At 57.0% G+C, this 26,504-nt stretch overlaps 1 protein-coding gene across 2 annotated transcripts in view; it reads left to right on the top strand.

Moving 5' to 3' along the window:
* The window catches only part of MEGF8 (multiple EGF like domains 8), a 40,046-nt gene that overhangs the window by 6,317 nt on the left and 7,225 nt on the right, over nt 1-26,504 (top strand). The window contains exons 4-35 of one of the 2 annotated variants that reach the window (XM_086689888.1): nt 898-1,078; nt 1,158-1,246; nt 1,762-2,177; nt 2,600-2,745; nt 2,871-2,993; nt 5,088-5,242; nt 5,551-5,670; nt 6,023-6,167; nt 6,251-6,414; nt 9,416-9,616; nt 10,002-10,202; nt 10,639-10,875; nt 11,778-11,896; nt 11,979-12,110; nt 12,220-12,333; nt 12,640-12,888; nt 13,392-13,591; nt 13,881-14,091; nt 14,190-14,439; nt 14,972-15,104; nt 17,022-17,269; nt 17,362-17,472; nt 17,643-17,761; nt 18,122-18,329; nt 18,851-19,031; nt 19,568-19,744; nt 20,145-20,285; nt 20,413-20,577; nt 22,206-22,437; nt 23,842-23,965; nt 24,093-24,306; nt 24,431-24,645. In XM_086689888.1, the coding sequence (XP_086546014.1) occupies nt 898-1,078; nt 1,158-1,246; nt 1,762-2,177; nt 2,600-2,745; nt 2,871-2,993; nt 5,088-5,242; nt 5,551-5,670; nt 6,023-6,167; nt 6,251-6,414; nt 9,416-9,616; nt 10,002-10,202; nt 10,639-10,875; nt 11,778-11,896; nt 11,979-12,110; nt 12,220-12,333; nt 12,640-12,888; nt 13,392-13,591; nt 13,881-14,091; nt 14,190-14,439; nt 14,972-15,104; nt 17,022-17,269; nt 17,362-17,472; nt 17,643-17,761; nt 18,122-18,329; nt 18,851-19,031; nt 19,568-19,744; nt 20,145-20,285; nt 20,413-20,577; nt 22,206-22,437; nt 23,842-23,965; nt 24,093-24,306; nt 24,431-24,645 (5,721 nt within the window). The remainder of the gene's footprint in view (nt 1-897; nt 1,079-1,157; nt 1,247-1,761; nt 2,178-2,599; nt 2,746-2,870; nt 2,994-5,087; nt 5,243-5,550; nt 5,671-6,022; nt 6,168-6,250; nt 6,415-9,415; nt 9,617-10,001; nt 10,203-10,638; nt 10,876-11,777; nt 11,897-11,978; nt 12,111-12,219; nt 12,334-12,639; nt 12,889-13,391; nt 13,592-13,880; nt 14,092-14,189; nt 14,440-14,971; nt 15,105-17,021; nt 17,270-17,361; nt 17,473-17,642; nt 17,762-18,121; nt 18,330-18,850; nt 19,032-19,567; nt 19,745-20,144; nt 20,286-20,412; nt 20,578-22,205; nt 22,438-23,841; nt 23,966-24,092; nt 24,307-24,430; nt 24,646-26,504) is intronic. The other variant, XM_086689887.1, reaches the window with a different exon arrangement.

The raw sequence follows: 26,504 nt of genomic DNA, 5'->3' as shown, positions 1-26,504 counted from the left end.
ACCTACCGCCCCATCTCCTGACTCTGCCCCTGCCTGAAACCCCCCTGCCACTCTGCCCTCTCCCATGACAGCAACCCCACCAGGGACCCTCCCGTCACCCACAGTACTCCCCTCTTCCTTCCACACCCTGCCCCACCCCACCTTCATCTGGAGCCCCTCTTCTGCCTGAGCCCACTCCCGTCCTGCCCGTGACCTACCTCCCACCTGTGAACCCACCTGCCTTCTGCTTGCCAGATGCTACTCCATCCCCTAACCCAGGCACTCTGTCTGGCCTTGGGCCCCCAGCCCCGACTTCTTCTTCTTCTTTTTAAATGTTTATCTATTTTTGAGAGTGCACAACCAGGGGAGGGGCAGAGAGAGGGGCACCGAAGGGGACAGAAGCACCTCCGTGCTGACAGCGAGCTCGACGCGAGGTTTGAACTCACGAACTGTGAGATCATGACGTGAGCCGAAGTTGGGTGCTCAACTGACCGAACCACCCAGGCGCCCCCTCCAGCCCCACCTTCTGACTTCTGACCACTGACCTCGGGCCTCAGACTGAAGTCTTCCGGCCCAGGCTGACGTTGACCTCACCACTGTGCTTCTTCTCCGACCTCTCCTCTTGTTGTCTGTCCTCATTTTCCTCTCCGGGTCCTTCTGTCTTTCCCATTCCCCTATGTTTGTTGGTCTGTCTGCTTTTTTCTACCTCTCTTCCTCCCTCTTGATGTGTCACTGTGTCCCTTTCTTTCTCTGTCTGTTGGCCTGTCTCCTTCCTATCTCACTCCATCTCTCCTTTCCTGTCCATCTTTTTCCTTCTCCCTTTCTACCCCTTATGTCTCACTCTGGCTCTGGCTCTCCTCCCCCGTCTCTCTTTTTTCCTCTCTCTATCCCTGCCTTTGTGTCCTGTCTCCCCTCCAGCCCCTGGGACCATGCCGCTGTGAGCCTGGCTTCCTGGGACGCGCCTGTGACCTGCACCTGTGGGAGAACCAGGGGGCTGGCTGGTGGCACAACGTGAGTGCTGGGGACCCTGCCTTCTCGGCCCGTATTGGGGCAGCTGGTGCCTTCCTGTCCCCGCCGGGGCTGCTGGCTGTTTTTGGAGGTGAGCAGAGGGGATGCGTGTCTGGCTCCAGCAGCCTGCAGCCTGTGGCCAGGGCTTGAGGCCATCTCCCCTTCCGCAGGCCAGGACCTCAACAGAGCCCTGGGTGATCTCGTCCTGTACAACTTCTCTGCCAACACCTGGGAGCGCTGGGACCTGAGTCCTGCCCCGGTATGGACCCCGCCTCGCCCCTGCCCTGCTCAGAGGTGCCTGTCCACTCTGTGAGACCCAGCCAGCCACCACCCCACCCCCAACAGAGCGACACCCTCATCCCACGCGTCCCCACCCCTGCAGCTTGATACAGGCCCACCTACTCCTCCCGGTACTGCTTTTCTAGCTCTAATTTCCTTTTTTCTTCCTTTATCTCCTCTTCTGCATCTTCTTCTGTGGACCTCCTGTCTCTTTCTCTTGGTTTCTCTCTCCGATTTTGTCCCTGCCTCTTGGTTTTCTGCTCTCTCTTGGACTCTGTGTCTTCCCTCTGGGCTATGTGTCTCTCTTTTTCTCCGCCATCTCTGTTTCCTGCCTCCTCTGTCTCACCTCTGCTTTGTATTTGCATGTGTCTGTCTCTCTTTCCTCTCTTTGTGTATCTCTGTCTGTCTTTCTCTGTGTCTCTGTCTTTTCCTGTGTCTCTGTCTCTGTTACTCTTTCTGTGTGTCACCATCTGCCTCCCGGTCTCTTTCTCACAGGCTGCCCGTCACTCCCATGTGGCTGTGGCCTGGGCCGGCTCCCTGGTGCTCATGGGTGGTGAGCTGGCTGATGGCTCCCTCACCAGCGATGTGTGGGCCTTCAGCCCCCTGGGCGGGGGCCACTGGGAGCTGCTCGCACCACCTGGCTCCAGTTCCTCGGGGCCACCAGGCCTGGCAGGTCACGCCGCCGCCCTAGTGGATGACATCTGGCTCTACGTGTCTGGCGGCCGCACCCAGCACGACCTCTTCTCCTCTGGCCTCTTCCGCTTCCGTCTCGACAGCACCAGTGGGGGCTACTGGGAGCAGGTGATTCCAGCAGGCGGGCGGCCTCCTGCCGCCACGGGCCACTCCATGGTGTTCCATGCCCCCTCGCGCACCCTGCTGGTTCACGGTGGACACCGGCCCTCCACCGCGCGGTAAGTGACCTGCCCTGCAGGGCCAAGCCTGTCCTGGGCCTTCAGTCTTTGCTGGTCTTCGCCCACTGATGTACTTCTGCAGTCATTCGGTCACTCACTAGGTCATTCAGTCCCTCACGTGCCCGCCCGCTCACTCATTCTCCATCCCTTCGTTCACTGTCTTGGCCAGTTCCTTCCCACACACTCCCACCCATCCATCCCCTCAGCCACACCCTGCTTGGAGGGCCAGCCCTGGCTAGATTATGCACGGAACCCAGTGATGAGCCAGAGCTGTGTCCTGCCCAGCAGGAGCCTCTCGTCCCAAGGGGACATAAACCCCGTCACAGCTGGTCTCACCCTGGGTGATCTCACAGCTCTTGAGAGCCCAAGGGAGGGAGAGAAGCCCTTCCTGCCCTGAGCTCCTCCCCTGCCGCTCCCTACAGGTTCTCTGTGCGGGTGAACTCCACAGAGCTCTTCCACGTGGATCGGCGCGTGTGGACCACGCTGAAGGGCCGGGATGGGCTCCAGGGCCCACGGGAGAGAGCCTTCCACACAGCCAGCGTCCTGGGCAACTACATGGTGGTCTATGGTGAGGAGGCTCCCTGATCCCGCCTGCCTGCCAGGGCCCCAAGCCCGCACTGAGCTGAGGCTCCCTGCACGGGTGTCCCCACGTCCGCCAGGCTTGCCAGCTGTGCCCCTTTCCTCCTTTCCTAGGGGGCAACGTGCACACCCATTACCAGGAGGAGAAATGCTATGAAGATGGCCTCTTCTTCTACCACCTGGGCTGCCATCAGTGGGTGTCGGGGGCCGAGCTTGCCCCCCCGGGAACCCCTGAGGGTGAGTGGCCCGTCCGTTTTCCTGAGGGGCTTCTGAGAGTCGCGCTTCCCTGACAGTGAATCTGGGCTTCAGGCAGGAGCCACCTCGGTCCTTGTAGGGTGAGCCAGACGTCCCTCTGGAGCTGGCTTCGGGCGGCAAGCCTGTGCTGGAGGCAGGACAGGGGCACCGTTGCCATGGAGACCGGAGGCAGTTACAGCAGCGCGGGTTTAGGCTCCGGTCCAGGTTTTACCAGTTTCCAGCTGCCCCAGCGAAGTGCCTACCTACGAGGGACCTTTTCAAGGTCCTGTAATGGGCAAGTGGCAGAACCAGGATGGCTGTCCCCAAACAACCATCTGTGCAAAAATATCATTTAATCACCCCATGCCTCAGTTTCCCCATCTGTAAAATGGGGATGACGGTAACACTTAACCCACTGGGCTGTTGTGAGAATGAATTGAGATGGCTCAAAGATGGAGACAGCCTAGCAAAGAGCTCAGTATGTTGTCTTGTACAGTCAGAATCCGGCCCCAGGACTTGCCTGGGAGGGGGGGTGGAGAAACCTTCAAACTCATTGAATCCGACTACTTTGAGAATCAGAAGAAAGCCACAGGCCCTCTCCTCAGAAAGACGCTTGTAACACAAACTGGGCATATTATTTCAGGGGGCTGTGGACTTCTAGGGGGCCCATCTATTCTCCCCGCCGCCCCCCCCCCCACAGAAGAATGAGGACAGAGAACAAGCATAAGGAAAGGACATTGACACTTAAGGAGTAGGCTGGGTGAAGGGTTCCCCCACGGAACCCTATTTGACCATCAGCAATAAAGCCTTGGGCTGGCATTCGAGGCCTTGAATCCAGGGCTTATCTGCCTGTCCCTGTTTCTCCTTTGGGCCAAAGGCCTCTTCCTCCTTTGTAGTTTGCAAGTCCCCAGGCCAAGTCCCATGTGTTTACAGAGCATACATTTCCGTAAGAGGGTGAGGGATCACCGATCACTGACCACTTACACATCAGTCAGGACCCTTGGCTCTAAGTGACCAATCCAACCCAGCCAGCTCGAGCAAAACCCAAGTTCTTGGCTCATGTGAGTGAAAACTGGCTTCAGGCTGGTCTGGATCTGGGTGCTCACGTGATGGCATCAGCTAGCCCTTGTTTGAGCTCACTTCATTCTGTGGCAGGTTTGTCATTTGTAAATGGTCACCAGCAGCCCTGGGCCTATATCTACTCCTTTGAAATGCCCAGAGGGAAGGGGCGCCTGGGCGGCTCAGTCGCTTAAGCGTCTGGCTCTCGATTTCCACTCAGGTCATGATCTCGTGGTTCGTGAGATTGAGGCCTGTGTCAGGCGCTGTGCTGACAGTGCAGAGCCTGCTTGGGATTCTCTCTCTCTCCCTCTCTCTCTGTCCCTCCCCTGGTCGCACTCTCTCTGTTTTTCTTTCTCAAAGTAAAGAACGTTAAAAAAAATGTGTTTAAAATGCTCAGAGGGAAGAGGGTGCCTCTCTCCCAAGAATTGAAGGAACTGGGTCCTATTCCAGAACTTATTACTGACACTGATGGGCCTGGGCTAAGCCCCACTGCTGCCAGAGGCAGGGTCAGCTCAACTTGAGCCTGCGGACTCTAGTGCGAGAGGGTGGTTTTCCAGAGGAAAATCAGAGTTGTCACCAGAAGGGAGGCTGGTGCCAGATAGACAATACCAGGAGAGAGCCAGGCACCCTGCCTCGTGGCTCCCTGAGGGCAGGAGGACAGTTCCATTTACAGAGGAAGACCAACTCAGAGAAGTTGAGTCTCTTGCCCAAGGCCACTCAGTAAGTTAGTAGTTGATCCATGACTTGAGCCCAAGTAGGTGGTAGACATAGGAATCGAAGCCAAGTTTTTCTGACCCCCAAGATCATGCTGTGTCTTCAAGGTGGTTTGCACAGTGGTGTGGAAGCTCTGGTAGGTGTGGGGCCAGACATGCTAGGAGGGCTTCCTTGGGCACGCTGGGTTAAAGCAGGAAGTAGCAGGTTGGGCTGAAGCATAGGAGAGTCGGGTAGTCCTCTGGACAAGGGAGCCGTGGTTAGAGGGACAAGGGAAGACTGGTTAGAGTCTCATGTCCTTGTTGGGGGGGATCTGTATTCTCCTAGGCCGAGCAGCACCTCCCAGTGGTCGATACTCACATGTGGCGGCTGTGCTTGGTGGCAGTGTCCTGTTGGTGGCTGGGGGGTACAGTGGCCGGCCTCGTGGGGACTTGATGGCCTACAAGGTGCCTCCCTTTGTGTTCCAGGCGCCTGCTCCGGACGTGAGCACTGGGGTGATAGGGAGAGGGCGGCTGGGAAGGAGGTAGCATGGTTCCCATGGATGAGGGAGAAAGGTGGGGTGGGTCCCTGGGAGAAGGACGGGGGTCCCTAGAGATATGAGAGGAGGGAGGTTGGTCCCCAGGTTCAAGGGGGGAGGAACGGGGGTCCCTGGGGCTGAGGGCAGAGCAGATAGGGATCCCCAAGGTGCTGAGTGAGCAGTGGAGGCTCCCCGGGATGATCACAGGGAGTGGGGATGAGGGAGCAGGCTCCAGGTCTGAGGAGCCCCCTCTCCCACTCCCCGTCTCTGCAGTACCACTTAGACTACTGCTCCATGTACACGGACCACAGTGTCTGCTCCCGAGACCCTGAATGCAGTTGGTGTCAGGGGGCCTGCCAAGCTGCACCACCTCCTGGAACCCCGTCTGGGGCTGTGAGTGACCGTCCCAGCTCTGTCTCCTAGTGCAGAGACACGGCCGTCAGCGTCTCCCTCTGTCTAAACCAAGCAGAGAAGGACTTTCTCTCACTTGGGACACTTGTTTTCACACCTAAGATTGGCATTCCTGACCCCTCAACCTCTGACCCCTCCCAGCGCTTTTGAGCTTGTGACCCTGTCCCCAGATCCCTTAGCTCCTGTCCTGTTGCTCTTCTTCATTCCAAGTGGCTTTCAAGTCCCTTCTCTAATTTCCTGGCGCCTTCCACCCCACTACTCCTGAATCTACAGTCCTTTCCAGATCCTTTAAGCCCCTGTGGACAGTAACCCCTGTCCCCTCCCCTCCCTGTAGTGTCCAGCTGCCAGCTGCCTGGGCCTGGGCCGCCTTCTGGGTGACTGCCAGGCCTGCCTGGCCTTCAGCGGCCCGACAACTCCTCCCCGGGGGCCCGGCGCTCTGGGCTGGTGCGTGCATAATGAGAGCTGCCTCCCTCGGCCTGGTGAGTGCCCATTGGCAGTGTGGGAGGGGGCGGCACAGCGCCCCATGCTGACCTTCCCTCCCCCGCCACCCCGGTCCTCACAGAACAGGCCCGCTGCCGAGGGGAGCAGATCTCAGGCACCGTGGGCTGGTGGGGGCCTGCGCCTGTCTTCGTCACATCCCTGGAGGCCTGCGTCACCCAGAGCTTCCTGCCTGGCCTGCACCTGCTCACTTTCCAGCAGCCGCCCAACGCCTCCCAGCCCGACAAGGTGGGGAGCCAGGGGGTGGGGCCCAGCGTGGAGTGTTGAAGGGTCTGGTCCTGGGGTTTTCGTTTTTCAAATGGTTCTCTACAGCTCTTGTGTTTGCCTCATAAGTCTCTACATTCAAGGGTCCGATTTTTAAAAATTGTGCTAAAACACACAGTGTAAAATTTTACATAGTGTAAAATTTACCAGCACTGATATTAAGCACATTCACAATATTGTGCAACTATCACCACCTGGTTCCAGAACAGTTTTGTTACCCTGAAGAGAAACCCCAGATCCTTAAGTAATCCCTCTCTATTCCCCCTCTCCCCCTGGCCCCTGGCCAGCCACTAACCTTTTACTGGTTAGTGGTTGACAGTCTACTAACTCTGGATTTGCCAACTGTGGATATGCCTTATAAATGGAATCATACACGTTGTCTTCTGTGTATGGCTTTTTTTTTCACTTAAAGTAGCGTTTTCAGTGTTCATCCATGTTGTAGCATGCCTCAGAATTTCGTTCCTTTTTATGGGTGAATGATATCCTCTTGTATGACTGTGCCAATCCATTCATCAGCTGATGGCTGTTTATACCTGTTGGCTATTGGGAATAGTTCTGCTGTGAGCATTCATGGATAAACCATTTTGCATACATATTTGCTTTTTTTCAACTCATTTTTTAATGTCTATTTATTTTTGAGAGAGAGAGAGAGACAGAGCGTGCATGGGGGAGGGCAGAGAGAGAGAGAGAGGAAGACACAGAATCTGAAGCAGGTTCCAGGCTCTGAGCTGTCAGCACAGAACCCGACACGGGACTCGAACTCAGGAGCCATGAGATCATGACCCGAGTTGAAGTCGGACACTTAGCCCCCTGAGCTGCTCAGGCGCCCCCATGTTTGCTTTTAAAAAATATTTTATTTTTTTTAATTGAAGTATAATTGGGATACAATATTATGTTAGTTTTTTTGTTTTTTGTTTTTTTTTTTTTTTAATTTTTTTTTTCAACATTTTTTATTTATTTTTGGGACAGAGAGAGACAGAGCATGAACGGGGGAGGGGCAGAGAGAGAGGGAGACACAGAATCAGAAACAGGCTCCAGGCTCCGAGCCATCAGCCCAGAGCCCGACGCGGGGCTCGAACTCACGGACCGCGAGATCGTGACCTGGCTGAAGTCAGACGCTTAACCGACTGCGCCACCCAGGCGCCCCAATGTTAGTTTTTAACGTAGAAAAGAATGATTTGAAATTCGTATGTATTGCAATAAACACCTATTGTCAGCTCTTTTGGGCTTATATCCAGGAGCAGAATTGCTGGGTCATATGATGATTCAATGTTTAGCTTATGCAGGAACCACCAAATTGTTTTCCGCAGTGGCTACTTCTTGATTTTTAAAAGTTGTATGGTTAGGGGCGCCTGGGTGGCGCAGTCGGTTAAGCGTCCGACTTCAGCCAGGTCACGATCTCGCGGTCCGTGAGTTTGAGCCCCGCGTCGGGCTCTGGGCTGATGGCTCAGAGCCTGGAGCCTGTTTCCGATTCTGTGTCTCCCTCTCTCTCTGCCCCTCCCCCGTTCATGCTCTGTCTCTCTCTGTCCCAAAGTAAATAAAAAACGTTGAAAAAAAAATTTAAAAGTTGTATGGTTAAAAAATCACAATGATGTAAAAAGTTGTTAAGCAAAAAGGGTCTCCATCTATCCTGCTCCCTATCTAGAGCAGTATGGGAAGCTCTCCCTAGCATCTCCCCAACTTAAGACCACCCTGACTCTTCCTGGAAGATCCATTTGGATTTCTTTTATATCCTTGCAGAGTCTGCCTATTCAGATACATGTGAATGTGACATTGAATTATTTTTCTTTCTTGCACAAAAAGTAATATTCTTTTATTTATTTTTTTAAAAAAATTATTTATTTATTTTGAGAGAGAGAGTGAGTGAGCACATGCACTCGCACGAGCAAGAAGGGGGCAGAGAGAGAGAGAGAGGGAGAGAGACTCCCAAACAGGCCCCGCACTGTCAGTGTGGAGCCCGACTCGGGTCTTGATCTCATGTGAGATTGTGACCTGAGCTGAGATCAAGAGTCAGACACTTAACTGACTGAGCCACCCAGGTGCTCCTTCCTTTTATTTCTTAATTTTTTTTAATGTTTATTTATTCTTGAGAGAGAGAGAGAGCCTGAGTTGGGGAGAGGCAGAGAGAGAAAGAGGGAGACAGAATCTGAAGCAGACTCCAGGCTCTGAGCTTTCAACACAGTCAGGCTTGAACTCATGAACTGCAAGATCATGACCTGAGCCAAAGTCGGACGCTTAACCGACTAAGCCATCCAGGAACCCCATTCCTTTTGTTTCTTAACATATTCTGGCAAGCTCCTTAGAGTTTAGAAAATACCTCATTTTTTTGTTTTGTTTAAAGCTTTGTTATAGTCCATTTAGATGCTAGGGCCGTAGTGCTGCAGTTTATTTAAACAGCCTCCCATTGATGAACACATGGGTTATTCCATTCTTTTGCAATTATAAAACACATGCTAACAAATTACGTAGTGTGTCTGTCACTTTGATTGTTGGATCTGGACTCTTCTTCTTCTTTTTTTTTTAAAAACTTATGTACTGGTTTGTTGTATAACAGAGAACACATTACAGAGGGCGAGGCCCCGAAGGGCTGTGAGCGAAGGAGCTCTGTCCTCATGGAGCTGGGGTGCCACCCCTCGCTGGCGTGGATGTGTTCACTAACCTGGAAGTTCTCCAAACCCTGTAGTTAAGGGACTTAAAAAAAAAATCTGGACTCTTTAAGGGTTTAGGTGGAAAGGTGAACTGTCAGGGAAGAGGCTCCTGAAAGGACTGGGGTCCTGGATTTTACTGAGAGAAGTGATGAGCAGAGACCAGGACCCTGTTGTCTGTTGTCTGAGTTGAAGTCCCAACTCAGAGTGCCCCTGGCCTCGGTCTCATGTTTCATAAAATAGGGAAGGAGGTTGGGTGTGGACACCGAGGGGCCATGCAAAGAGACACTCACACATCCCCTTCTCCCTGGCTGGCACAGGTCCTGATTGTCCGCAGTACGACCATCACTCTGACGCCCAGCCCAGAGACCGACGTGTCCCTGGTCTACCGTGGCTTCATCCACCCACTGCTGCCAGGAGGGCCCGGGGGGCCGGGGGCTGAGGATGTAGCTGTGTGGGCCCGGGCCCAGCGTCTACATGTCTTGGCCCGGATGGCCCGTGGCCCTGACACAGAGAACATGGTGAGGGTGCTTGAACGTTCAGGGGGGCTGCTAATTATAAGTATGGGGGCTGGGGTATATAGTGCCAGGGGAAGACTAGGGAAAAATCAGAGGCATGGGATATATCCTTAGTGGAGGGAGGCCCTGGGGTTTTCAGTTATGAGTGGAGTTTGGGGGGAATTTTGAAGAAGGTGGGGAACGTCTGAGTTATTAAATCTGATTTCCCTGAGGTGGGTTGTTGGAGGGTTTCGGGGTTCGCAGGGGTTCTTGGGGTCTAAGGAACTCTGAGGCCCTCTTCCCAGGATGGAGGTGAGTGCTAGGTGGGTTTGGGGCTCTTGGAGGTTTCAGGGGTTAGGGTGGCACTGGAACATTCCGAGGCCCCTGTCTGTCCCCCACCCCTACCCAGGAGGAGGTGGGGCGCTGGGTGGCTCAGCAGGAGAAGGAGACAAGGCGGCTGCAGCGCCCGGGGTCTGCTCGCCTCTTCCCACTGCCTGGCCGGGACCACAAGTATGCGGTCGAGATCCGGGGCCAGCTCAATGGCTCGGCAGGCCCTGGGCACAGTGAACTTACCCTGCTGTGGGACCGGACCGGCGTGCCAGGTGGCAGCGTGAGTACCCAGGCCCTGGCCTCTGACCCTTCACCCAGGCCCTGACTTTCTGAATGCCAGAGCACAAATTCTAACCCTCTTGACCTGACCTCTTACCCCTTGACTCTTGAACTCTGGGCCTCACCTTGAGCCCTCTAGGCCCCAACCTCCGACCCCCAGACTCTGACCTGATCTCACATTCTGACTCCTGCCCTGACCCCACTGGCCCTGACTTCTGCCCTCTCTACTTTGACCTCTAATCTCTAGATTCTCTCAAACCCTGATGCCCTCTTGTCTGCTCATCCTAAATCCTGACTTTCTACATGCTTAAGTTCTCAACTTTGTCTGCAGACACTGAAGTCTGTAGCCCCAAACCCTGACCCCTACCCCCAACCTCGACTCTTGCCCTGTGACTCGGAGTGTGGACCCCTGATCCTAACGTGAGCACTTCCCGCAGGAGATCTCCTTCTTCTTTCTGGAGCCTTACCGCTCTTCGGCCTGTTCGTCCTACTCCTCCTGCCTGGGCTGCTTGGCGGACCAGGGCTGCGGCTGGTGCCTGACCAGCGCCACCTGCCACCTGCGCCAGAGCGGGGCCCACTGCGGGGACGACAGGACCGGCGGGTCCCTGCTGGTGCTGGTGCCTGCCCTCTGCCCGCTCTGCGAGGAGCATCGTGACTGTCACGCCTGTACCCAGGTGCCTGCCAAGCCACAGAGGGGAGGTCTCGAGACAAAAGCAGCCAAATCGGGCGACTGGGAAAGGGGGAGGGCCCCCTGGAGTTGGTACGGGCATCCGAGGGGTCCCCCTGGGGGCAGTGGCAGGAGGCAGGTGGAGCTGTTGTCTTTGATCTACCGTTGAGAGCCGGGTGGGGAGCAGAGGAGAGGGGCTGGAGAATGGGCTCCCGGCAGTCAGGACTCTCTCTGTTGTCACTGCCAGAAACCCAAGTTGGTACCTCCTTACCAGAGGAGCATTTATGGGCTCAGGCTCCGGGGTCCAGGAGTAGGTCTTTAGGCCTGTGATTCAGACCGTGTCGTCAGGCATCCACCTCCCTTCATTCTATACCCTTGCTTCCCTGGAGGTTCATTCCTCAGGGGTTGCAAGGGATTCACAAGGGCTCCAGACCGTTGTCCCCCCCCCCCACTCAGCTACCCGCGTCCTAAGTGGAAGAGAGCAACTTTCCGTCCTCACCCCACTCTCGCCCCCCAGTTCAACGGAAGTCCTAGAAGGACATTTCACTGGCTCTGGTTGGGTCTTGTGCCGACTTTCAGACCCGTCTGTGAGGCTGAGGGGGGAGGACGTGTGGCCCTGTCCACATCTGAATCTTAAGGATAGATCAGCCCTATCTGGACCACACGTAGGGGTTCTGTTGCCCCAAAAGGCAGTGGCTGTTGGGAAGGCAGTTCCCATGGATCTTCAGCCGTGGCTGGAGGGGAGAATCTGGAGAGGATGGCAGTTGGGGAGGGAGGTGGGCTTGGAGGGGTGGTCTGGGGGGTGGGTGGGTGAGGGAGGCAGCTGCCAGTTGAGCTGGGGACGGAGCCTGTGCTGGCAGCCCAAGGGAGATGGCTAAGCTGGGCTCTTCCTCCTCCTTAACTCCCCAGGACCCCTTCTGCGAGTGGCATCAGAGCACCAGCCGCAAAGGGGATGCAGCGTGCAGCCGGCGGGGCCGGAGTCGGGGTGCCCTGAAGAGCCCAGAGGAGTGTCCCCCGCTCTGCAGCCAGTGAGCCGCCTGGGCCCAGGGAGAGGGTATGGGGAGAGTTTGTGGGGGCCGGTTTGACCCTGTCCCTGCTCCCCACCCCCAGACGCCTAACCTGTGACGACTGCCTGGCCAACTCCAGCCAGTGCGCCTGGTGTCAGTCCACCCACACCTGCTTCCTGTTCGCTGCCTACCTGGCACGGTACCCGCACGGGGGCTGCCGTGGCTGGGACGACAGGTACAGTCTTGTCAGGGTGGCGGGGCTCCCAGAGAGGAGAATGGAGCCGGGGGGGGGGGGGGGGGGGGGGAGGGGCGGTGGGACGCCCACCACGCCTGTCGCCCTGCAGCGTGCACTCAGAGCCCCGGTGCCGGAGCTGCGACCGCTTCCTGACCTGCCACGAGTGTCTGCAGAGCCATGAGTGCGGCTGGTGCGGCAATGAGGACAACCCCACGCTGGGACGGTGAGGCAGGGGACAGTGAGGCCAGAGGGTGGGGCGGGGGATGCGGCTCTCCTTCCGCCCTAATTCTAATGGCCTGTTTCTCTCCTCCTTCACCTTTTCTCTGTTTTTCTTCCCTTCCCCTCTCTCTCCGATTCTCTCTCTTTTCTCCACTCCTACCCGGGCTCTGTGGCTCTTTTGTTCTCATTCTTCCTTCTTGTCTTTCTGTTTCTGTCTTTCTTTCTCCCTCCCTTTCACTGTCTCCCTGTCTCTGTCTCTTGTTTCTCTCTGTTCCCACCCCCTTCTTCACCTCCTGCCCCCCCCCCCCAGGTGCCTTCAGGGGGACTTCTCGGGGCCTCTGGGTGGGGGTAACTGCTCTCTGTGGGTGGGGGAGGGCCTGGGGCTGTCTGTGGCCCTCCCTGCCCGCTGGGCATATGCCCGCTGTCCAGACGTGGACGAGTGTCGCCTGGGCCTGGCGCGGTGCCACCTGCGGGCGACCTGCCTGAACACACCCCTCAGCTACGAGTGTCACTGCCAGCGGGGCTACCAGGGCGATGGCATCACATACTGCAACCGCACGTGAGTGGGTGCGGGTTTCCATGGAGATGTCGCCCCAGGGCTGGGGCACGTGGAGATGGAGGGAGGAGGTGATCATGGTGCTGGGGTGCCTCCCTGGAACCAGCATCCCCAGTGAGCCCGGGGTTTTTACCTTGCGGGGTAGGCCCTCATTAGAGTGACAGGGTCCCCAGTGTGACACTAGTTACTGTGGAGACGGGTCATCCATGGACTGCGGGCCATAGTCTTCAGCGTTGCCATGGAAATGGAGGAGGACCAAGTTGAAAGGGGTTTTCACAGAGAGCAGATCACCAGTGGTGATACGTGGTTACTATAGAGACAGAAGTTACCACGTGCGATGGGGTTACCTTGGAGACAGGGCCGCCTACGGAGCCCAGGACCGTGGAACAGGCAGTCGCTTGTGATGGCGTTGCCGTGGAGATGATGGGTTGGAATGGGGTGTGTCGGGGCGTGCCTTGGGGGCCGAGGGCCTGCCTAGCCCTTCCGTGCTCCTGCCACGCCCTCAGGTGCTTGGAAGACTGTGGCCACGGTGTGTGCAGCGGCCCCCCTGACTTCACCTGCGTGTGTGACCTGGGCTGGACGTCAGACCTGCCCCCGCCCACGCCCGCCCCGGGACCCCCCGCGCCCCGCTGCTCCCGGGACTGCGGCTGCAACTTCCACAGCCACTGCCGCCGGCGGGGGCCTGGCTTCTGTGATGAGTGCCAGGGTGAGCGGCCACATCCCCACCCCCGGGGCCAGCTCCAGTTTCCTTTCTCTGCCTGGGCTTCTGGGTCTCCTCTCCCAGCTGTGGATCCCCCTGTCCCATTGCCTGCTTCTGACCCCAAACGGTTTCAGTGCCACCCCCCGTCCTGGGACTTGGCTATTCCTCCCCAGTCTGGGCCCCTGCTTACCTTCCTTTGAAGCAGGCAGGTGGGGTCAGGGATAGGCTGAGCCAGTTGTCGGGCCCCTCCTGCCCTTGCCCTGACTCTGTGTCCCACCTGCTGGGGCCCCCACAGACTGGACGTGGGGGGAGCACTGCGAACGGTGCCGGCCCGGCAGCTTTGGCAACGCCACGGGCTCGGGCGGCTGCCGGCCCTGCCAGTGCAACGGGCATGGGGACCCGCGCCGCGGCCACTGTGACAACCTCAGCGGGCTCTGCTTCTGTCAGGACCACACCGAAGGTGCCCACTGCCAGCTCTGCTCCCCCGGCTACTATGGGGACCCTCGGTGAGCCAGGGGCCAGCCAGGTGGGCCAGGGTGTGGTTAGGGATGTGGTAGGACAGGGCAAGGCTGGTCTGACAGTGTTCTTTCCTCCGTCTCCCCAGGGCTGGTGGCTCCTGTTTCCGGGAGTGTGGGGGGCGTGCCCTCCTTACCAACGTGTCCTCAGTGGCGCTGGGCTCACGCCGGGTTGGGGGGCTGCTGCCTCCAGGCGGTGGGGCAGCAAGAGCTGGGCCAGGCCTGTCCTATTGCGTGTGGGTTGTCTCAGCCACCGAGGTGCTGCAGCCCTGTGCCCCTGGGACCCTCTGTCCCCCCCTCACCCTCACCTTCTCCCCCGACAGCAGCACCCCCTGCACGGTGAGTGCCGAGCGTGCCAGAGTTCAGGCCCGTGTTTCCCCCACCCAGTCTGAATCCTCAGACAGGCCCTGACCCTACATCCCTTTTTCTTTATCCTTCAAACCCTAAGCTCCCTTCCTCAGACCCCAGACCTTCATTCCTAAGCCCACAGACCCTCCCATTCCCCAGATCACCTCCTACTTCCTGAGCCCCCCGTTCCCCATTCCTCGGTCCAGGCATGGTTAGTATCTGTACAATGTGTGTGTGCCAACTCTGGCCAGTAGGTAGGGGCTGCCGGGAGCTGGGCACCGAGAACGAGGCTCCGTGCAGAGTGCCTGATCCATCGATTAGCCATGTCTGCTGTGAGCTTGGGAGGGGAAGGGTAGCCTCCGTGCCACAGTTTGACAGTCTGCCCAGAAGTTTCAAGCAGCTCGTTTCCCGGTCTCAGATTGCCCTCTCCTTTTGAGCTCCTCCTCCTCCCCAAGCGTCCCCAAGCGTCCCTCTTTCTCAGCCTTACTGTCCTGATCCTTCACTCTGCATCCTTCACTTCCAGCTGAGCTATGTCCTGGCCTTTGATGGATTCCCGCGCTTCCTGGACACTGGTGTCGTCCAGTCGGACCGTAGCCTCATTGCTGCCTTCTGTGGCCAGCGGCGGGACAGGCCTCTCACTGTGCAGGCCCTGTCTGGTATGGTGGCTGGGGAAAGCGGGACCCTGTCCTGGACTATGGAGCCCTTGTCCCTGTACCTTGCTCCCTGAGGTGGGCTCAAGACCCAGCCCACCCTCGGCACTGCCCCTGACTTCCTGGGTGATGCTGTCCCTTGCTACATCTGGGCCTCAGTTTCTTCAGCTGAGAGGCTAATAGGATTGCCCTGGCTGGGCTGCTTCTCTGAGAGAAGGCCCATGTGGGACAAGTCTTTGGGGTACACAGAATGTGGCTGGCGTGAAGGCCCCTGACTGTCTCCTCAGCCTGGTGGTTCTCAACAGGGCGGGGGTGGGGGAGGATTTTGCCCCTTGGGCCTTTTGGCTAAGTCTGGAGACATTGCAATTGTCACGAGTGCTGCTGGCGTGTCACGGGTGGAGGCCGGAGATACGGCTGTGCCTTCTGCAGCGCACAGGATGGCCCCCACAACCAAGAATTACCAGGCCCGTTACATCAGCAGTGCTGAGAGGTTGGGAAACCGGCCTTGTCTGATGGAGTTGCGCTAAAAATAATTTGTTACCTGTGGCGGTTGAAGGGCCCGAGTTTGGAAATACTTCCTGTTCACGTTGTAAATCGGAGTGGTTCCGGGGCTGGAAGAGAGGGCGGAGTGGTAGTTGGCCTGCTGGGGACTGCACGCGACCCCGGAGCCCTCCACAGAGAGCAACTAGAGCTAGGGGCCCTCGATTTCACTTCACCCAGCAAATGTGTACTGAGCACCTTCCGTGAGCCCCACCCGAGCTGGGTGCCCGGGGCGTACAGCAGGACAAGGGACGCAGGTGGGGAGGAAGAGGGTAACAAACAGCATCAACACATTTTAGTCAGAATAGTGATACCTTTGCTAAGGGATGAGAGGAAGCAGAAAGGAGGCACCTGGCCTGTCTGGAGGGTTTGGGGAGGGCTTTTTTTAGAGGTGAGATTTCACTTGAGGCCTGAAGGGGGCGGTGTGGGAGAGGGAGGAGGGTTCTCCAGGCTCTGGAGGCCAGAAGAGCAGGTGCCCAGGCCCGGAGAGGCAGTCTGGGGACCCGCCCTGCTAGAGCACAGAGGGCTGGGAGAGTGGGAGGCCTTGAGGTCGGAGGGCCTATGGCATCTCCACTATTAACATAACTTTATTAAGGCATTATTATTATTATTATTATTATTATTATTTAAAAAATGTTTTTAATGTTTATTTATTTTTGAGAGAGAGACAGAGCATGAGCAGGGGAGGGGAAGAATCTGAAGCAGGCTCCAGGCTCTGGGCTGCCAGCACAGAGCCCAATGCGGGGCTCAAACCCACGAACCGTAAGATTGTGACCCGAGCCGAAGTCGGACGCTCAACTGACTGAGCCACCCAGGCACCCCTTATTATTATTATTTTAAAGTTTATCTGTTTTGAGAAAGAAAGGAAGAAAGCGTGCGCATACACAGGGAAGGGGCAGAGAAAGAGAGGGAGAGAGAGGATCTCAAGCAGGCTCCACACTGTCAATGCAGAGCCCAATGCGGGGCTCAAACTCACAAACCGTGAGATCATGACCTGAGCAGAAACCAAGAGTTGGATGCATTAACTGACCGAGCCACCCAGCGCCCTCCCCACCCCCGACATTATTTACACCCATGAGGAATTCCTGCCCCTCTCCCTCACCACTGATCTATTCTGTAAGGAGATTCGGTCTTAGGTCAGAGCTGTAGGGAGCTGTGGAGGGTTCGGAGCTTGCCGGTGATGGGTTTGGGATTGGAATTTGATGGGTTGGATGAGGGAGAGAGTGTGCAGGGTGCAGAACAGCTAAGCATGGCAGTGATTATAAGTTACAAGGAGTGCCTTCCTCCCCTGCCCAGTTACACTGAATTTTCTCTAAACCTGGGGGTAGAGCAGCATCCTGGAGCCCAGCCCTGCCACAAGTCTCTGGCCTCTCTCCCCCACAGGCCTGCTTGTCTTGCACTGGGAGGCCAACGGCTCCTCATCCTGGGGCTTCAACGCTTCCGTGGGCTCTGCCCGCTGCGGGTCAGGGGGCCCGGGGAGCTGCCCTGTCCCCCAGGAGTGTGTGGCCCAGGATGGGGCCGCAGGTGCTGGACTCTGCCGATGTCCTCAGGGCTGGGCTGGCCCCCACTGCCGCATGGCTCTGTGTCCCGAGAACTGTAACGCCCACAGCGGGGCGGGGACTTGTAACCAGGTATGGGGGGGGGCGGGGGTGGACAGGACAAGCCGTGTGGGACAGGGGTGGTGGTCAGGGCTCCCTCTGAGTCCCCGTCTGCTCTTCCCCAGAGCCTGGGTGTGTGCATCTGTGCTGAGGGCTTCGGGGGTCCTGACTGTGCCACGAAGCTGGACGGCGGGCAGCTGGTCTGGGAGACCCTCATGGACAGCCGCCTCTCAGCTGTGAGTTGTGGATGCCACTCCTGCAAGGAGGTGCCACACAGCCTACTTCCTGGATCATTGCCCTCCCCCCCCCCGCCCAATTCCTGGGACCAGCCCCCAGACCCCACATGCAGCCTGACACTTTATAGTGATGTTAGCCTGACCCCTCCTGTCCCCATCTTCACCCCCAGGACACTGCTAGCCGATTCCTACACCGCTTGGGGCACACCATGGTGGAGGGACCTGATGCCACCTTGTGGATGTTTGGGGGCCTGGGCCTACCCCAGGGGCTGCTAGGAAACCTGTACAGGTGAGGGATGCCTCCGGGAGGTGGGATACCTGAGTGAGAGAAGGTCACCTGAGGAGATGCTGAGGTGTCTGTCACATAAGAGTCCCTTCGGGGGCAGAAAAAAACCACCTGGTGTAAAACAACAAACAAATCTCTGCAGGCAGACATCCCAAAAGATGATGGGGCACTTGTCACAGGAGGCTCATCTCAGGGTCTGGGATACTGTTTTGGGTGGTGCTACCTACCCCGGGTGGGGGGGATGGTAAGATGATAGGGGGTCACCCTAGAGGATGTTGGGATAACTGTGTGTTGAGGGGGCGGTCACCCCAGAGGATACTGGGATGACTCAAGTAAGACTTGGATTTTGCACCTTGGCTCCAGGTACTCCGTGAGCGAGCGACGGTGGACACAGATGCTGGCGGGAGCCGAGGATGGGGGCCCGGGCCCCTCCCCTCGCTCCTTCCACGCAGCTGCCTATGTGTCCGCCGGCCGTGGTGCCATGTACCTTCTGGGGGGACTCACGGCCGGGGGTGTCACCCGCGACTTCTGGGTCCTCAACCTCACCACCCTGCAGTGGCGGCAGGAGAAGGTGAGCCCGTCTCCTTTCCTCCAGCCCCCACAGTCCATCTCCAGCAGGGGTGACCAGAGCCGCTCCTGCCGTTTCACCCCCAGAGGACGTAGCTCTCCCCTCGCCCGCCCCTCCGGGCTTCAGCACACGTCCTAAAGTTGAAGTTTACTAGCCATCCTGGGTCACGCTGTATTCCCAACCCAGTCCGTGGCCAAGCGGATGTGATCCTCCTGTCCACTGTGTGGAGTGGGTACATTCAGCCCCACACAGCCAGAGTGAGAGAGAAGAGCAAGGGCTTCCAGAAGAAACACAAGGCTGCCCCTGCCTGCGTCAGTGACCCCCAGCAGGCAGAAATGACTCGACGCCCATGCACACCTGCTGGGACCAGGCTGGGCATGTTGGAAGCTTGGGGTCTGACCGGCTCTGGGCAGCTCATCACCTCCTTAGCAGCTCAAGGGGGGTGTCAGGAGTTCTGAGTCTTCTACCTGCAAGATTACCCCTGACCCCCTGCTCCCTGGTGACCTCTGCCCTGTGTCCCCCAGGTTCCTCAGACTGTGGACTTGCCAGCAGTTGCCGGTCACACCCTAACTGCCCGCCGCGGCCTGTCCCTGCTCCTGGTGGGCGGTTATTCCCCCGAAAATGGCTTCAACCAGCAGCTGTTTGAGTACCAGCTGGTGACTGGCACCTGGGTGTCCGGAGCCCAGAGCGGGACACCCCCCACAGGTCAGGCTGGGGACAGGGAGGGCACAGCACCTTGGACGCCTGGCCATCCAGGGCTCTGTGTAGGCTCTCTGTCCACTGCCACACCCTATGGTCACTGTCCCTTATAGCTGGTTGTCTCCCTGTCTTCCCCCCCACGCCCACCAGATTCTCAGGAGACCACCTCTTGGGAAGTTCAGTCTCTCTCTTTAGTCCATGATAAGCTGCCCACCTTCTGCCCCATGACACTGGGCCACCATGTTCCTCTCCCAGGGCCTAGATCACCGCCCCTCAGGTATTCTTTTCCTATCTCTCTTCTTCCATTCTTTGATCACTGCCCTCCAGGACATCCAGGTACCCCGTCTCCCTGTCTTCTCTTGCCCAGGGTCTCTAGTGGTTGTCCTTTCAAGCCGAAGGGGGAAGGAGGGTTTGAGAAGAGCTCCTAGGTGGTGTGGTCACAGGAAGGGGAGCCTAGGGAGGTGTGGCAGGGGGCGTTCCTAATCACCAGCCCTTCCCCCCAGTCTCTGCTTACTCATCCCCCCCCCCCCCGCCCCCGCCAGGTCTCTATGGTCATTCTGCCGTGTACCACGAGGCCACTGACTCCCTCTACGTGTTTGGGGGTTTCCGCTTCCACGTGGAGCTGGCAGCCCCGTCCCCTGAGCTCTACTCCCTGCACTGTCCTGACCGCACCTGGAGCCTGCTGGCCCCTTCCCAGGGGGCAAAGGTCAGGAAAAGAGGTGTACACAGCTGGGTGTAGGGGGGCAGGAAGGAGGGCCCTCCCTTTCCAGTCCCCTAGACTGGCCTGTGGCACCCCACGTCTCCCTTTCTCCCATCACTCACTGGGAGGGAAGAATCCTAGACCAGGGGGTCAGAGGCCTGGGTTCTGCTCCAGCTCTGCCCCTCTCTTGGTGTAGCCCTGGCAGGTCCCTCTACTTCCCAGCCTCCCCATCCAAAAAATCTGGGACTGAGGCTACTTGAACCTCCTGCATTCAAGGCCAAAGGAGATAGTATGTGGGAGAAGGCGGACCCTGGATGTGCTGGTTAGAGACAACTGAGTGTTCCATCCGCAAACATATTTCCAAGCCCTTTTTGGGGCCTTAGCCTCACCCCCAGGGTGCCCCCAGCCCAGCTGGCAAGGTCACACAAGAAATGTGGGATTCATCTCAAGCAGCCAGTGCCAGGTTCCCGGGGAACAGGGCATGGGGGTTTGGGGAGTTCGGGGAAGGGAGATGGCCCTGGGGGCTGCTCTGAAGAGTGAGGGCGGTTTCCTGGAGGAAGGAGCTGAGATTTGAAGGAGATTAGGGGTTGGGTGGGCTGCTGGGGGCTGAGGTATGGGGTTCAGGGTGGCAGGTGGGCTGAGAGGGAGCATGAAGAGCAGAGGAGTGTGGGCTCTGACCAGCCATCCTGCGGGTGTCATCCCAACAGCCGCGCCCCCGGCTTTTCCATGCCGCAGCCCTGCTAGGGGACACCATGGTGGTCCTTGGGGGGCGCTCGGACCCTGATGAGTTCAGCAGTGACGTTCTACTCTACCAGGTCAACTGCAACGCCTGGCTCCTGCCCGACCTCACCCGTAAGTCCAGTGCTCTCCCTGGGAGGCCCGGGGACATCCTGGAGGGGTCCCGGCCCTGTCCTGGGAACCTCGTCATCCAGGGTCACTTGGGCCCCTTCAGACCCACCGGCAAAGCCTCTTTCCCCTCTATCATCTAAACACCCATGGAGAGGTGCCTGGGCAGCTCAATGGGTTAAGGGTCCAACTTTGGCTCAGGTCATGATATCACGGTCCATGAGTTCGAGCCCCGCATTGTGCTGTCAGCACAGAGCCTGGAGCCTGTTTTGAATTCTGTGTCTCCCTCTCTCTCTGCCCCTCCTCTACTCGCACTTTGTCTCTCTCTCTCTCTCTCTCAAAAATAAATAAACATTAAAAATAATAATAATAATAAATAAACACCCATGGAGATGCCCACCTTTCTTTTCTTAGAAAGTTTGTATTTTTTATTATGATTATAAAAGTAATAATATTCATTGTATGTAATTAGCGAAATGAGAAGAAAAAGATCCCACAGAATCCCACATTCTGGAGATGGTACTATTATATGTGGGTGGGGGGGCTCTGCTGTTCAGAGGCTGGAAAGGGGCTGGTACCTTGCCTTTCTATTTCACTTACCATTTTAAGTTGTATGTATGTAAGTGTATATAACTGTGTATGCTTCTGGGCCTTCCTCCCTTTTCTTTTTGCTTCTTTCTTTGACTCTCTGTCTCTAATTCCCTTTTACTCTTTTTTTTACAAATTTATTTTCTTTTAATGTTTATTTATTTTTGAGACAGAGACAGAGACAGAGCATGAGTGGAGCAGGGGCAGAGAGAGAAGGAGACAGAATCCGAAGCAGGCTCCAGGCTCTGAGCTGTCAGCACAGCCCGATGTGGGGCTCGAACTCATGAACTCGAACTCATGAACTCGAACTCGAACTCATGAGATCATGACCTGAGCTGAAGTCAGACGCTTAACCGACTGAGCCATCCAGGCGCCCCATCTAATTCTCTGTGACTGCCTCTCTCTCTCTCTCTCTCTCTCTCTCTCTTTCTTTTTTTTTTTTTTTCTGGAGGATTTAAAAAACTTGAGGTGAAATTCACATAAGGAAATTAACCATCATAAAATTAACAATGCCGTGGTGTCTGGTACCTTCACGATGTTGTGCAACCACTGCCTCTGTCCGGTTCCAAAACCTTTGTCTCCATTCTCGTTCCATTCATTCTTTCTGTTTCCTTTTTCTGTTTGTCTCTCCCTCTCTCTTTTTTTTTTTTTTAATGTTTATTTATTTTTGAGACAGAGACAGAGCATGAACAGGGGAGGGGCAGAGAGAGAGAGAGACACAGAATCTGAAACAGGCTCCAGGCTCTGAGCTGTCAGCACAGAGCCCGACGCGGGGCTCGAACTCACGGACCGTGAGATCACGACCGGAGCCGAAGTCGGACGCTTAACCGACCGAGCCACCCAGGCGCTCCTGTCTCTCCCTCTCTTTTGTCTTGCTGTCTGTGTCCGATTCTCTTGCCCTGCCTGGCCTTACGTATCTTGTCTGTCTTTCCCGGTCCGTCTCTGCTCTCCTTAGCCTGTTGCTCCGTTCAGCGTCCCCCTCTGACTGGGATCTTTATGAGGCTCTCTTCTCTGACGGTCTCTTTGAACATTCTGTCTTTCGCCAGGCCCAGCCTCTGTGGGACCCCCAATGGAGGAGTCTGTGGCCCACGCCGTGGCGGCGGTAGGAGGCCGCCTGTACATCTCAGGTGGCTTCGGGGGAGTGGCCCTGGGCCGCCTGCTGGCCCTGACCCTGCCCCCTGACCCCTGCCGCCTGCTGCCCTCACCTGAAGCTTGTAACCAGTCTGGGGCCTGTACCTGGTGCCATGGGGCCTGCTTGTCCGGAGACCAGGCTCATAGGTAACCATGGTGACTGAACATCACACGGGGGGTGGTACAGGTGCCCTCCAAAAGGGGTTCTGTGCCAGGCCAGGCTTGGGGGGAGGCCATAGAAGGGTACTGTCTGGTTGGGATATCAGCTCACATGGGAAAATGGGTGACTTCATCACAGGGTCGTGCTGGGGCACCCGCAAGTGAGAAGCCCTGCTTGGGGGCTGTTCCTGGAGTAGCTGGGTCTGAACTGGCTCCTAAAGGACCAGTAGAGTTTGGACCAGCAGAGGTTCAGAAGTGGGGCTGTGCCTGGTGTATTTAAAAATTTTTTTTTTTCAACGTTTTTTTAATTTATTTTTGGGACAGAGAGAGACAGAGCATGAACGGGGGAGGGGCAGAGAGAGAGGGAGACACAGAATCGGAAACAGGCTCTGAGCCATCAGCCCAGAGCCCGACGCGGGGCTCGAACTCACGGACCGCGAGATCGTGACCTGGCTGAAGCCGGACGCTTAACCGACTGCGCCACCCAGGCGCCCCAATGTGCCTGGTGTATTTTAGAGCCCGTCTATGTTGGGGGGAAATGAGACTGGAAGTGTGGGTGGGGATATCTCAGAAAGTGCTTCCCGTGCCTGGCTGTGGCGCTGGGCTCCAGCCAGGTCCACGGATTCCTCATCTGTAGTTTGGACTCCAGACATCTCAGGAAGCTGAAAGGGCTGTCCCAGGTTCAGCACAAACTCTTTTGGCTCCGCAATTATCCTGGACTGGTATGGGACTACTAACGGGCTTGGCTTGGCTCATTAAAAATGTCACCATGTTTACTACTGAATTATTAAAGGGTTTGATTTATGGGGTGTTTCCCAGACTCCACTAGGAGTGCTATGTGGCAGTGGGTACACCTACTGCTTTTCTAAAATCTGGAAAGTTCTGAAATATGTGCACCTTCAGGGATTCGGGGTAAGGGATTATGAACCTCCCCTGTGGGTGATGGGGAGCCAGGGAAGGTTGAGCAGGGGAGGGCAGCAACAGGCCTGGGCACAAAGCCCTGGGACTATTGGGAAGGAGAGAGTGGTGAAGGAGGCTGTCGGTGGAGGCCCTGGAGGAGGCCAAGGAGGAGGAGGAGGCTGGGGTGAGAGGGAGAAGCCTGGGCTGGGCAAGGGGCTGCAGGGGTGGAGACAGGGGGACGCCTTGGTGACTGGAGGGGCAGGAAGGTGTGGGGTATTGTCCAGTATCTCTGGCTGGGGTGATGAGGACGTGAGACCGTTGCCAAGTAGGATGGGAGAGGAGCAGGTTGGGAGGCCTGTGCTGAGACCAGTTTGGGGTGCACGTTGGGGGGCCTGCAGGACGATGTCTAGGAAGCACCAGGAAGTAGCAAGGGCAGGAGGAGGAGGGATGGGGTCTGGCTGGTGTGGTGAACTAGGCCTCATGTCTCCCCAGGCTGGGCTGTGGGGGCCCCCCATGTTCCCCAATGCCTCACTCTCCGGAGGAATGTCGACGTCTCCGGACCTGCAGTGAGTGCCTGGCCCGCCACCCCCGGACCCTGCAGCCTGGAGATGGAGAGGTGAATGGCGGGGGCGATGGGTTGGGAGCATCTCAGGAGCTTCAGCTGAGGTTGGGTGGGAAGAGCCAGGTCACGAGGGGTGCTGGGGGATCCTGAGGACCCCACGGAGCCCATGCTCCTCCACCAGGCATCTGCCCCCCGCTGTAAGTGGTGTACCAACTGCCCCGAGGGCGCCTGCATCGGGCGGAATGGGTCCTGCACCTCAGAGAATGACTGTCGGATCAACCAGCGAGAGGTCTTCTGGGCCGGGAACTGCTCAGAGGCTGTATGTGGGGCCGCCGACTGTGAGCAGTGCACCCGGGAGGGCAAGTGCATGTGGACGAGGCAGTTCAAGAGGACAGGTGAGGCCCGCTCGGTCCCCTGGAGGAGCGTGTGGGGGCCTGGACCCCTGGGCCCAAGGAAGGGAGGGAGAGGGCAGGGGAGGGGAGGGGGGACCAGTTCTAATTCCTGTGCCGCTAACCCCAGGGGAGACCCGCCGCATCCTCTCGGTGCAGCCCACCTATGACTGGACCTGCTTCAGCCACTCTCTGCTGAATGTGTCCCCAATGCCGGTGGAGTCATCGCCCCCCCTACCCTGCCCCACTCCCTGTCACCTCCTGCCCAACTGCACCTCCTGCCTGGACTCCAAAGGTGCGGATGGGGGCTGGCAGCACTGTGTCTGGAGCAGCAGCCTCCAACAGGTACTGCACTGGCTGGGTGTCGGTGGATGGGGGGTGGGGGGGCTCCCTGCCCTGCACCTCCTCCTCTGTCCTGCTTCCTCCTCTGTTTCCCAGCTCTGGTTCTCCCGTGGCACTTTCCCTGTCCAGCTACTTTCTCTTCTCTCCTACCAGCACCTCTTTCTTCCCTCCTGGCCTTGTGAACCTCCCTGTCGTGTCTGCTTAAGCACTGCCACCCGACCTTCCGGACTACCCAGCTGGGTTCATGCTCCTCCCTGACCTTCCTGTGACTTCTGATTCCATCTGTCCTCTCCCTCCTAAACTTCTGCACTTCCTTCCTCCATCTCTCGCTCTCTGCTTTTGGAACTTCTGGTTGTAAGAAGCAGAAACACCCTAGAGCCGGTTTTATTATAATGAATTGGGGTAGAAAGTGCTGTTCCATCCTTCTCGGGCCGCAGGGTCTCCGCTCTTCTCTGGGTGCCTCTATCCCCTGGTTTCTCTTGGCTAGATCATCAACACACACGGCCTCAAATGGCAGCCCTTGGCCTTTAGTCTATGTGACTTTCTAATTCTCGAGATGACAGTTATCTCTGTGCTTATCGGTTAGCTCACATTCTCAAGGGGAGTTTCGACTCAGCTCATGAGTGAGATGTCCAGCCTTGGTCCAGTGAGACGTGGCCAGGGAGGGGTAGGAGCACACGATTCCGACACGGCAGTTCAGACCTACCCCTCATTCTGGCTGTGGGCTGGGGAGGTGATTCTTTGTGGGCGTGGTCTGGGCAGGCATTTACTTGCCAGTGACAATCTGCCCCTTGAACGGCTCATGGCTCTCTCTTGGAGTCCACTCCAGAGATGCGTCTTTGGTCATCACAGTGGCATACACAAGTCCTTCAAGCCCCAACCCCACCCCAGGGGGAAGACAAGAAAGATTCACCTCTGGCGGTCACATCCAGAAGCAGTGTCATTGGGCCAGAGTTCTGGGTCTCTTGTTCCCAGTGATGGCCACTTCTTATTCACCTTTATTGTGGAACAGCCAGCCCACGTGTGACCACTCACCATCTCACAACCCATGAGTCTACATGAATCTTCAGTAAAATAGAACTGCTGACCACAGACCCACTGGGGTGTATTCTAACACCAACAGCCCCTTCTCCAAGTCTCCAGACACCAGCTGGGTGTCTAACACCTCAGTTCACTCCTGACACCGGCTACCTAGAGTTGGAGTCAGATCCTACAAAGTTAAAGAGCTCAGTCCCACGAGCCTGCCGACCTCAGACCACCCATACTTCTGACCAGCCAGCTATAAATCAGGGGTTTTTCCACCCCCTCTGCAGGCTCAAAAATTTGCTAGAATGGCTCACAGAAGAAACAGTTTCTTATGAATACCAGTTTACTTTAAAGGCTACAACTCAGGGGCACCTGGGTGGCTCAGTCAGTTAAGCGTCTGACTCTTCGTTTCGGCTCAGGTCATGATCTCACAGTTTGTGGGCTTGAGCCCCATGTCTGGCTCTTCGCTGACAGTAAGGAGCTTGCTTGGGATTCTCTGTCTCCCCCCCTCTCTCTGCCCTTCCCCCGCTTGCTCTCGATCTCTCTCTCTCTCTCTCAAAAAAATAGATAAATAAACTTAAAAAAATGTTTTTAAGGCTACAACTCCGAGCCAAGTGGAAGAGACAAATATGGCAAGGTATGGGGTGGCCATGCAAAGCTTCCGTGCCCTCTCCGGGCACACAATGCTTGCAATAGGGGAGCTTTCCGAATTTCCTCTCTCTTGAGTTTTTATAGACTCCAACTCCACCCCCATCTCACTGCGGGGGGCGGGGGGGGGAGCGGGCTGCAAGCGCCCCTCCCACCTCTGGTCCTTCTGGTGACTCCCTCCATTTTCA

Source organism: Puma concolor, chromosome E2, assembly GCF_028749965.1.
Source record: "Puma concolor isolate L17-30 chromosome E2, mPumCon1.1.hap2, whole genome shotgun sequence".
NCBI lineage: Eukaryota > Metazoa > Chordata > Mammalia > Carnivora > Felidae > Puma > Puma concolor.
This window is presented reverse-complemented; position numbering and strand designations above follow the sequence as displayed.